Genomic DNA, 11,231 nt, shown 5'->3' with positions numbered 1-11,231 from the left:
CGTCAATATAGCGAACGGCAACAAGTGTGTTGCTGTAAAATACGTTCCGCTCATGCTCCAGGGCATGGCCCGGACATGGATGAACAGCTTGAAGCCCCGCAGCATCAACAGCTGGGTCGACTTCACCGATGCATTCATCCGCAACTTCAAAAGCACGTACAAGCGTCCTCCCAAACCTCGCCAGCTTTCCTTGTGCGTGCAAGGCCCCAACGAGTCGACTCGCGACTACCTCACGCATTGGGCCGAGCTCCGGAACTCTTGTGAGGGCGTGCACGAGGTGCAGGCTATCGAGTACTTCACCGCTGGGTGCAGAGAAGGCACCCTCCTCAAGCACAAGCTCCTTTGCGACGAGCCAGAGACCCTCGACGAGCTGCTGATCATAGCAGACAAGTATGCCACGGTCGACTCCTCCATGAAGGCGGAGATTCAAGTTAGTGCGACTGGCAAAGTGGCCCCTCGGGCTCCTAGAACTCCGGCTGGAGATGCCAGTCGGCGACTGCAGCCAAGCGACCACAAGCGCAAGGCCCCGCAGCCGGCTTCCAGCAGCCGGCATGTGGCGACAGTCGAAGACCAGCAGCCGGATGGGCAGCCTCCACCCAAGCGACAGAAAGGCGGCAAGCCCAACTAGTTGCCAGCTTTCTCATATGAGCAGACTCTGTATGGTCCTTGCAAGTTCCACAGCAGCGCGAAGCCGTTGAATCACACCACCCGGAAGTGCCACTGGCTCACCAGGATCGCCAAAGGAGATGGTCTCCTGCCTCCCTCGCCTGCTAGGCAGCAGCCTCCGCCTCCACCCCAGCAGTCGGCTGTTAGGCCAGTCGGCGCAGTACAAGACGAGTACCCCGAAGAGCACGGAGCCTATGTGGTATTTACCAGCGTGGCTGACGATCGACGCAGTAGGCGGCTGCAGCAGCAAGAGGTGAATGCAGTAGCATCAGAGACACCAGAATTCATGCACCGGTCCGAGAAGTCTATCAGCTGGAGCAGAGCTGATCACCCAGAGGTGATGCCGAGTCCGGGCTCCTATGCCTTGGTCTTGGATGCCACCTTTGCCATAGATAGACGAGCTGCTCGTTTCTCGCGAGTTCTGATAGACGGAGGCAGCAGCATCAACATCCTGTACAAGGACACCATGGAGAAGTTGGTAATCAAGCAAAGACAGCTTCAGAATAGCCGGACTGTGTTCCACGGCATTGTTCCTGGACTTTCCTGCTCACCAATCGGCAAGATCCTGATTGACGTCCTCTTTGGAGACAAAGATCACTTCCGCCGAGAGTCAGTTTGGTTTGAGGTGGTGGATCTCGAGATCCCATACCATGCATTACTTGGCCGACCCGCCCTGGCCAAGTTCATGGCGGTCCCCCACTACGCCTACCTCAAGATGAAGATGCCTAGTTCCAAGGGGATTCTAACCGTACCCGGCGAATATCAAAAGTCGTCTGCCTGTGCGACTGAAAGTAGTCGGTTGGCCGAGTCCCTGGTGATCGTGGCCGAGAAGCGGCTCCTTGACCGGGTCATGGCGATGGCCGGCAAGCAACTAGAGGTGTCGCCTAACCCCAAGGAGTCGGAGGCTGAGGGTTCGTTCAAGCCGGCCAAAGAGACAAAGAAGATACCCTTGGATCTGGAGCACCCAGAGAGGTACACTGTCGTGGGCGCAAACCTCGACAGCAAATAGGAAGGCGAGCTCGTCGATTTCCTCCATGAGAATCGGGACATCTTCGCATGGTCCCCCAAAGACATGCCAGGTGTACCGACGGAATTCGCCGAGCACAAGTTACATGTCTGATCTGATGCAAAGCCAGTCAGGCAGCCCTTGCGCCGCCTAACAGAAGAAAAGAGAAGAGTTGTCGGAGAAGAGATAACCCGACTCCTAGCAGCCGGCTTCATTATGGAAGTATTCTTTCCAGAGTGGCTAGCCAACCCGGTCCTGGTACTGAAGAAGAACAAGAAGTGGCGAATGTGTATTGACTACACAAGCCTCAACAAGGCTTGCCCCAAGGACCCGTTTGCTTTGCCAAGAATTGATCAGGTGATAGACTCCATAGCCGGATGCGAGCTTTTGAGCTTCTTGGATGCATATTCAGGATATCACCAGATCAAGCTAAACCCGGCTGACAGACTGAAGACCGCCTTCATCACACCATTTGGAGCCTTCTGCTACCTAACCATGACGTTCGGCTTGAGGAATGTCGGCGCCACCTTTCAGCGTTGCATGCAGAAGTGCCTCCTCAAGCAACTCGGCAGAAATGCCCACGTCTATGTGGACGATGTGGTGGTGAAGACGGAGAAGCGTGGAACACTGCTGGAAGACCTCAAGGAGACCTTTGAGAACCTGCGTCGATTCCAGATCAAGCTCAACCCTGAGAAGTGTGTCTTCGGAGTACCAGCCGGCCAACTCCTTGGCTTCCTGGTCTCTGAACGCGGCATAGAGTGCAACCCTGTAAAGATCAAGGACATCGAGAGGATGGAGGTACCCAGCCAACTGCTGGACGTGCAAAAATTCACTGGCTGCTTGGCGTCCATCAGCCGATTCATCAGTCGGCTGGGCGAGAAAGCTCTCCCCTTATATCAGCTTATGAAGAAGACCACTTTTTTCGAATGGAACCACAAGGCGGACGAAGCCTTTCTCCAGTTAAAGAAGATGGTGACTACTCCACCCGTTCTGGCGGCTCCGACTCCTAAGGAGCCCATGCTCCTATACATCGCCGCCACCAGCCGGGTAGTCAGCACAATCATTGTAGTGGAGCGCAAGGAGGAAGGCAAGGCACTACCTATCCAGAGACCGGTATATTACCTGAGCGAAGTGCTGTCGACCTCCAAGCAGAACTACCCCCACTACCAGAAGATGTGCTATGGCGTGCACTTTGCCGCCAAGAAGTTAAAGCCTTACTTTCAAGAGCATCCAATCACTGTGGTCTGCACGGCCCCACTTGTCGAGATCATCGGAAGCCGAGATGTTTCTGGCCGAGTGGCCAAATGGGCCATAGAGCTGGCTCCCTACACCATCTACTACCAGCCCCGCACCGCCATCAAGTCACAAGCACTGACCGACTTCCTCGTCGACTGGGCCGAGACCCAGTACCTACCACCAGCGCCCGACTCCACCCATTGGCGGATGCATTTCGACGGCTCCAAGATGCGCACCGGCTTGGGAGTCGGCGTTGTCCTCACTTCTCCTAAAGGCGACAAGCTCAAATACGCACTGCAAATCCACTTCGCCGCCTCCAACAACGTCACCGAATACGAGGCGCTCATTCACGGGCTCCGGCTTGCCAAAGAACTTGGCATTCGCCAGATCCTGTGTTATGGCGACTCGGACTTAGTGGTCCAGCAGTCGTCCAGCGACTGGGACGCCAAAGATGCAAACATGGCGAGTTACCGTTTCCTCGTGCAGCAACTCAGTGGATATTTCGAGGGGTGCGAGTTCCTCCATGTGCCAAGAAACGACAACGACCAAGCAGATGCCCTGGCATGAATCGTCTCTACCCGCCAAGCAATACCATCTGGCGTCGCCCTTCAGCGCCTCCTCAAGCCGTCTGTCAAGCCTTCACCAAAATCAGACTCCATCTTTGTGCCGGCTCCCTCTGAAGAAGTCGGATCCGACTCCAGAGCCCCAGCAGATGGTACGAGGATTTTGGCAGATGGCTCCAAAGCCGCCACAGTCGAAGCCGACCCAGGGACTGCGGAACCCGTCCCGGGGACTGCGGCGGCTAGCCCGAAGACTCCAGAACTCGGCCCGAGGGCTGCACCAGTCGGCCCGGGGACTTCATTAATCCAGCAAGCAATTGCTGACTCCAGCCCGCCGCCTCCCAGCCCAGCCGCCCTCGTCCAAGTCGCAGTTTTGGCAGTCGAAGAAATAGCAGCACCCTCATGGGCCCATCCCATCCTCAAATTCCTGGTGAGCAAAGAGCTGCCGACTGATGAAACCTCAGCTCGGCAAGTACAACGCCGAGCGGCAGCCTACACCATAGTCAACAGAGAGCTGGTCAGGCGCAGCGTCACTAGTGTCTACCAATGCTGCATAGAGCCAGAGCAAGGCCAAGCAATTCTCAAAGACATCCATCAAGGCGAGTGCGGCCACCATGCGGCTTCAAGAGCACTCGTCGCCAAAGCCTTCCGACACGGTTTCTTTTGGCCAACGGCCTTAGAAGAGGCCAAGGAATTGGTCCAAAAATGCAAAGGGTGCCAGAAGTTCCGCTCCAAGCCGCATCAGCTGGCTTCTGCACTCAAGACCATCCCCATTGCCTGGCCCTTCGCAGTTTGGGGCCTAGACATGGTGGGACCATTCAAGACGGCATGAGGTGGCTTAACTCACTTGCTTGTCGCGGTGGACAAGTTCACCAAGTGGATAGAAGCGAAGCCAATCAAGAAACTGAATGGTCCGACTGCCGTGACTTTCATCTCCGACATCACAATTCGGTACGGCGTACCACACAGCATCATCACCGACAACGGCACGAACTTTGCCAAAGGCGCCTTGGCCCGTTTCTGCGCGACACAGGGCATCCGACTGGACCTAGCGTCCGTCGCCCATCCACAGTCAAACGGCCAGGTGGAGCGAGCAAACGGCCTCATCCTGTCCGGCATCAAGCCCCGACTGGTCGAGCCTCTGGAGCGCTCGGCTGGCTGGTTGCCAGCCGTCCTCTGGAGTCTGCGCACGACTCCAAACAAGTCAACCGGCTTCACGCCTTTCTTCCTCGTCTACGGTGCTGAAGCCGTCATCCCAATGGACATAGAGTTCGATTCCCCGCGAGTCACCATGTACACCGAGGAAGAAGCAGAAGAAGCACGTCAAGACGGCGTCGATCTGCTGGAAGAGGGCCGACTGTTGGCACTCAGCCGGTCCAGCATCTACCAGCAGAGCCTGCACAGATACTACAGCAGGAAGGTCAGGCCGAGATCTTTCCAAGAGGGCGACCTTGTGCTCCGACTGATCCAGCGAACAGCCGGCCAGCACAAGCTGTCGGCGCCTTGGGAAGGCCCCTTCATCGTCAGCAAAGTACTGGGCAACGACTCCTACTACCTGATCGACGCTCAGAAGCCCCAAGCACGCAAGAGGGACGACTCCGGCAAAGAGACAGAGCGGCCATGGAATGCAAATCTCCTCCGAAAATTTTACAGTTAAACGCAGTATGTACCACGCTACCTTTTGTATTAAAAGTACCAAGACTTCGGGCCCCCGAGAAGAGCTCCGGACTGCCCTCTTTTATCTATATGATAAGAATTATGCCTTCGAGTATATTACTCTTTGTTATGCCGCTTGGCATCGGGTTCGACTAGTCGGCCCGGGGACTTGCTGCCTTGCGCTATGAAATGCTTCCTGGAGCCGGACAAGTAGTGTGTGGCGCCTAAGCCGTCTCCTGTCAGAAGCCGCAGCTCGCAGAGCGACTGTCTGGTGGGCAGGAGTAAGGAAGAATGGGTGTCCACATGAAAAATGGCTAAGGACTCAAAGCATAAACATAGCTTAAAGCCGGCATCCAGCCTTTTTTGCAAACCGACTCTTGAACAATCGGCTTGCCGCCTTCTATCCGACTTACTAAACAACTCTAAAACGGCTAAGTACCTGCCTTCCCAAAGTGACCAAGAATTTGATCCAGCAGCAGTCCGCAGAGCGGCTGTCCGACTGACAAAAACGGCAACTGAGGGAAGGCGGCAAAAGAAAAAGCCAAAAGAGCAATGAGCAAAGTTAGAAGTCGGATGAGTATTTACATAACAAAGGCCCTTGGCCGAATCTTTGAGCAGAATTTCAAAATACACCCCGCGGGTGGAATTGTGCGAATTAACAAGTTCTTCAAAGACTATTAAAACAGATAAAACAAAGATAAGGCGGCAGCCTAGGAGGCGGCAGACGGGTTCGGAGGATCGGAGGAGACGGCGGTGTTGGATGTTGGGGCGGCCGGCTGGGCGGTCTCGGCTTGATCACCTCCGGCGGCAGTCGGCTCGGGCGGGCACGGCTCGTTGCTGGAAGTGCGGTCGAGCTGAGGCTGGCCGTCCGCTCCGTCTTCCGGTGCCTCCGTCTCGCTTCCATCCTCCGTCTCGTCTTCCTCCTCGACGCTGGAGCCGACCACCTCCGCCGAGTCCTCGACGTAGTCTGGGTTCATCCCAAACCACTCCGGCGGTACCTCCCCGCCATCTTCATCCTGCTCGGGGACAAAGATGTTGGTGTCGGTGTACTCGGCGATCGCCACCGCACGCTTGACAAGGGCGTCTTCCGCGGCTGCCAGCTCTGGCTGGGCCTCTGACCGGAGTGTGGCCAGCCGGTCTAGGTCCAGCCCCGGATACCATGCCTTGACAAATTCCAAGGCTCGGCGCGCTCCAGCCCGGGCCGAGGAATCCTTCCAGGCCTCAAGACGGCCAGCCACGACCTCCAGCCAGTCGGCAGTCCGACTAGGGGTGCGCGGAGCCTGCACGTTTGGCCATAGGGCGGCGATCGCTTGGGCGCCGACACGTTGAAGCCGGCGCAGCATCCGGTGGGCCGGCCGCAGACGAGCCCCAATGCTCAGAATATGCTCGTCAAGGGTCCGGGGGGCATCGGCGGCGATCTCCGCGCCATCCGCCCTCCGCTCCTCGCGGTCAGCCTCGATAGCTTGAATGGCGGCCTGCGAGTGGCCGGGGAAGAAGTCTACCAAGACGGAAAGAATGAAGAACAAGTCAAAAAACCAGGAGTCGGCTCGACCTATAGTCGGCGGCTCGAAGAAGAAAAGCAAAGAAGCTCACCGTTGACGAGGTCCTCGATCTCGTGGAAGCCGGAGGCCAGCATTGCCTCCTTGTCAGTCCAGGAGGAGCGCTCGCTCGCGAACTCGGCCAGGAGGGTGGCCTCCGCCTCTTCTGCCTTCTTCTGCGTCTTCTTAAGCAGCTCCTTCTGCTCTGCCAATTATGCGCCCAGCAGATCACGCTCTGCGGCGAGCATGCTGCACTCCTCCCCCTTAGCGCGCAATGCGGTATTGGCTTCGCTCAGCTGCTGTTGAAGAGTGGCATTGGCCTCTAAAGAGAAAGAAGAAGGAGGGTGTTAGGTCATCAAGAAAGAAGGTCGTTGGGGAGATCCGGCCCGACTGCTCGGCAGTCGGCCCGAATCTCGGGGACTACAGCCCGCGGGTGCGCCAGTGCGCCCCCGCAAAGAAGAAAAAGGACTCACTCCGGCTCTCCGACAAGTCGGCGGTCCTCTTGCCCAGCTCTTCAACGTTGCAGTGGTGACGCGGAGGTTGTGATAGTCCTATGACAAGTATTTCAGACAAAAGTTTTTTTTTCGAGAAAACACAAAAGACTTTTGCGTTTCATTGTATTGAAAAGAAGGGGTTTGGTACAATCCTCCTAGGAGGTAGATTTACAAGGTGAGTACAGGCACACTAGTGAACATCCCAGGTCTGTGGCAAGATAGCCCGGAGCCCGAAGGCTCCCGCTCTGACCCAGAGTGCGGCCTCTTCCTTAATCCTAGCAGTTAGGGAGGTAACCGACGGTGGTGTGCCTTCAAACACGCATCCATTGCGATGCTTCCAGATCATCCAAGGGACGAGCAAGGCAGCGAAGGCCAATACCTTGTGCATAGGTTTAGGGGTGTCATGTTTTGCAGAGCGCCACCAGTCATGGAGAGTGGCACCATCAGTGGGCAGCAGGCAGGAGAGGCGTAGCCATGAGAGGATCTCGTGCCACACTACCGGCTGAAAGGGCACTCCAGGAGTAGATGGTGAATCGTCTCCGGGGCCTGATCGCAAAGTGGGCAGCGCTGTGGGTGCGGCGGGTTGCGTCGCGCTAGGCGGTCGGCCGTCCAGCACCGGTCGAGGTTGGCAAGCCAGTGGAAGAAGCATACCCTAGGCGGTGCCTAGCACTTCCATGTAAGCTTCCAAGCCTGGCATCTGGTTGAGCCATGAAAAGTGGCAAGGTATGCAGACTTGGCGGAATACTCGCTGTTCGCGGTCCACTTCCAGCGAATGCGGTCTGGTGCGTCGCTGAGGGCAGTTTCGGTGAGCATGTGCCAAAGGCGTAGGTATTCTCCAATCTCTGGGATGCCAATCATGCCGTGGATGTCCGTGGCCCATTGGTTCGCATGAAGGTCGTCCGCAACAGTTCTGGACTTGCGACGTCGTTTGGGGATGAGAGCATAAAGGAGAGGCGCGATCTCGTGAACCGCACGCCCGTTGATCCATCTGTCCTCCCAAAACAGGGCGTGTTGGCCATCGCCAATAGTCATGGCAGTGGAGGCGAAGAAGAGCGTGCGCTCCTCGGGCACGAATTGCAAGTCAAGGCCGCTCCAGGCCCTGCTATCGTCAACTCGGCTGAGCCATTGCCACCGCATGCGAAGGGCGAGGCCGGTGCGCTCGAGGTCGTGAACACCGAGGCCGCCGAACTGGATAGGCCGACAGACGCGCCGCCAGTTGACGTGGCAATTGCCGCCATTGGCCTCGGCGCGGCCAGCCCAGAGGAATCCTCTTTCAATCTTCTCCAAGAGTTTAATGGTCTTCTTTTGCGGCGCAAGCACAAGTAGCTGACGTATGGGGATCGCGTTCAAGACCGCCTTGACGAAGGCAAGGCGGTCGGCTTTGTTCATGAGCCAAGCTTTCCAGGAGGGTAACTTCCCAGCGACTTTGTCGACGATGGGTTGGAGCTGGGCAGCAGTGGGGCGACGCAGCGTGAGCGGGATGCCCAAGTAAGTGAGCGGGAATTCGACGATGGGGCATCCCAGGTGCGCGACAACATGAGCAGCGTCCATGGTGTCGCAGCGAATGAGGGCCGCAACGCTCTTCTGGAAGTTCACGTGCAGGCCGGAGGCGCGCCCAAAGAGCTGCAAGATCTCCTTCACCGCCACAATATCATCCGGCGAGGGGTGGCATAGGAGAATTATGTCATCGACGTAAAGGGATATGGTAGGAATGGCGTGGCGCGGGTGGAGCTGCTGCATGACCCGGAGCTCGATCGCGCGATGGAAGAGCCTGCCCAACATATCGACAGCCAGGACGAAGAGCTGCGGGGAAACTGGATCACCTTGGCGCAGTCCACAGCGGTGCCAAATCGCTGGTCCGGGGTTGCCGTTGAGGAGAACCTTGGTGCTGGCCGACGACAGGAGAAGGGCGATCCAATCAAGGAAGCGGTTGCCGAAGCCATGGCATCGCAGCACCTCAAACAGGAAAGGCCACGAGACGGAGTCGAAAGCCCGCGCCAAGTCAAGCTTCAGAATCACGCAAGGGGCACCAAGTTGATGCAAAAGCCACGTGGATTGACGCACAAGGATGAAGTTGTCGTGAAGACTTCGCCCAGGGATGAACGCGTTCTGGACGTTGCTGACAAGATTGTTGAGCTTGGGGGCTAGGCGGAGCGAAAGCAGCTTGGCCAGGACCTTGGCAACAATGTGAATTAGGCTTATGGGCCTATAATCCCCCAGGCCATTGGCATCGGCGCGCTTGGGGAGGAGCGTAATTAGCGCCTGGTTAAGGCAGCTAAACCCGCGGCCACGCAGCGCATAAACCTGGTCGAAGACACATCGGAGGTCGTGCTTGATGACCGGCCAGCAGGAGCAGAGGAACTCCGCGGTGAAGCCGTCCGGGCCGGGCGCCTTGCGAGACGGCAAGCTTTTGATGGCTTGCCAAATCTCATCTTCACTGAATGGCGCGTCGAGGTCCTCCAGGTTTGAGGGCTCAATGAACTGCGACAGGTCAATGGTGCAGTCACGTGGCACGTCTGTCCCAATCCGGCTGTCGAAGTGCTCGAATGTGGCCGCGGCCATGTCGCTAGATCAGTGAGCACGGCGCCATCGACAGAGATGCCATGGATCCAGTTCTTCTGCTTGTGGTACGTGCACAGGCGATGGTACAACGTGGTGTTCGCGTCGCCGTCTTTGAGAGATGCAATGCGTGCGCGCTGCCGGGCGATCGTCCGCTCAAGGGAAGTAAGGCCAAGGTAGGAGAGCTTGATCTGACGACGCAGCCAGTCTTCATGCGGTGATAGGGCGCACTGTTCTTGCGCGGCGTCGAAGCGGAGCAGCAGCTCGCGAGAGATCGCAAGCTGGTCTCGCACGTTACCAACGGAACGCGCGCTCCAGCTGGTGAGTTTACGCGCTGTGGCCTGCATGCACCGTTTGAAACGCCGGAACGGATCGGCGTCATCCACCGAATGCCACGAGGTCGCCACGATCTCCGGGAAACCGGCGAGGCGAGTCCAGTACTCCTCAAAGTGGAATCGTCGGTGCGCTGATGGGAGAGGCGAGCAATCGAGCAAAAGGGGGGAGTGATCCGAGACGACCGAGGCGAGGCAACGCAGGTGGCATTCGACGTGAAGCTCATCCCAGTCCGTGGAACACAGTACCCGATCGAGATGGGCCAAGGTGGGCGGGCTCTGCTCATTGGACCACGTATAGCGCCGGCCGCTGAGGTAAATCTCCTTGAGCGCGAGGTCGTTGAGGACGCGTCGGAAATGCCCCATCATTCTCCAATTGAGATTGCCGTTGTTCTTGTCCTCATCACGGTAGATCATATTGAAGTCTCCGCAGATGAGCCATGGACCGGGGCAGGCGTCGCGGATGTCGCGGATCTCCTGCAGAAAAGCGATATTGGCATTGTTGTCCTGGGGGCCATAGACGATAGAGAGCCACCACGGCACGCTTGTGCCACCAAGGGTCGTAACCCGGGCGGAAATGGTGTTGGTGGTGAACATCGGGTCCGTGATCGACACGTCCCGGCTCTTCCACGCCAGCAGGATCCCGCCACGGGTGCCGCTCGCTGGGAGGTAAGCATATTCATCAAACTCAGATCCCAACGCCTCAAGGACAGTCGACGAGTAGACGAATTCCATTTTAGTCTCTTGGAAGCAAGCGATCGAAGCGCTGGAAGTTACAACAAGCGAGCGAACTGCCGTACGCCTGGCACGGGCGTTGAGGCCGCAAACGTTCCAATTGATGATTTTGAGGCCGTGATCCATTAGGAAGAGGTCGAAGAATGGGCGCGCATCGGTGCGGCTAGGCCTCGATCGGGCTGCCCGAGATCACCATGGTGACAGGCGCCGTGGACGGGTCAGCAGGTAGCACACGGCCTATAAGCGTGGCAATGGCCGTCAACACGGCATGAGAAAGGGGCGCAGCAAAGACCCCATTGTATGCCTTCATGGCCTCGGCGGAGATCACTTGATCGGTGCCGATGATGCCAAGGGTGTGCAGTATCTGGACCTGCGCACGGCGCTCAGCGGTGGGCGGTGTGCTGGGCTTGGTCTTCGCAGTAGTGGCAGATCATCCGCGGCGTGGCGAG

The 11,231-nt window shown here is 57.5% G+C and overlaps 1 protein-coding gene across 1 annotated transcript; it reads right to left on the bottom strand.

The window, feature by feature from the left end:
- Nucleotides 1-9,722: 9,722 nt before the first annotated feature.
- LOC147979807 (uncharacterized) lies at nucleotides 9,723-10,908 on the bottom strand. The gene is made up of 2 exons (XM_087515354.1): nucleotides 9,947-10,908; nucleotides 9,723-9,774 (listed from the first exon to the last, which is right to left on the bottom strand). The coding sequence occupies exons 1-2, from the start codon at nucleotides 10,906-10,908 to the stop codon at nucleotides 9,723-9,725; spliced, it is 1,014 nt and encodes a 337-aa protein (XP_087371480.1).
- Nucleotides 10,909-11,231: the final 323 nt, after the last annotated feature.

Source organism: Triticum urartu, chromosome 3A, assembly GCF_056163025.1.
Source record: "Triticum urartu cultivar PI428250 chromosome 3A, HENAU_Tu73, whole genome shotgun sequence".
NCBI lineage: Eukaryota > Viridiplantae > Streptophyta > Magnoliopsida > Poales > Poaceae > Triticum > Triticum urartu.
Note: the sequence above shows the minus strand (reverse complement) of the source record. Positions and strands in the feature narration are given on the sequence as shown.

What these genes read in the sequence shown, in the direction of transcription:
- LOC147979807 (XM_087515354.1), bottom strand. Translation starts at nt 10,908, where the DNA reads ATGGATCACGGCCTCAAAATCATCAATTGGAACGTTTGCGGCCTCAAC. An exon ending in TTCGACGCCGCGCAAGAACA is followed by an intron (nt 9,775 to 9,946) that starts GTGCGCCCTATC and finishes TACCACAAGCAG; the next exon opens with AAGAACTGGATCCATGGCAT.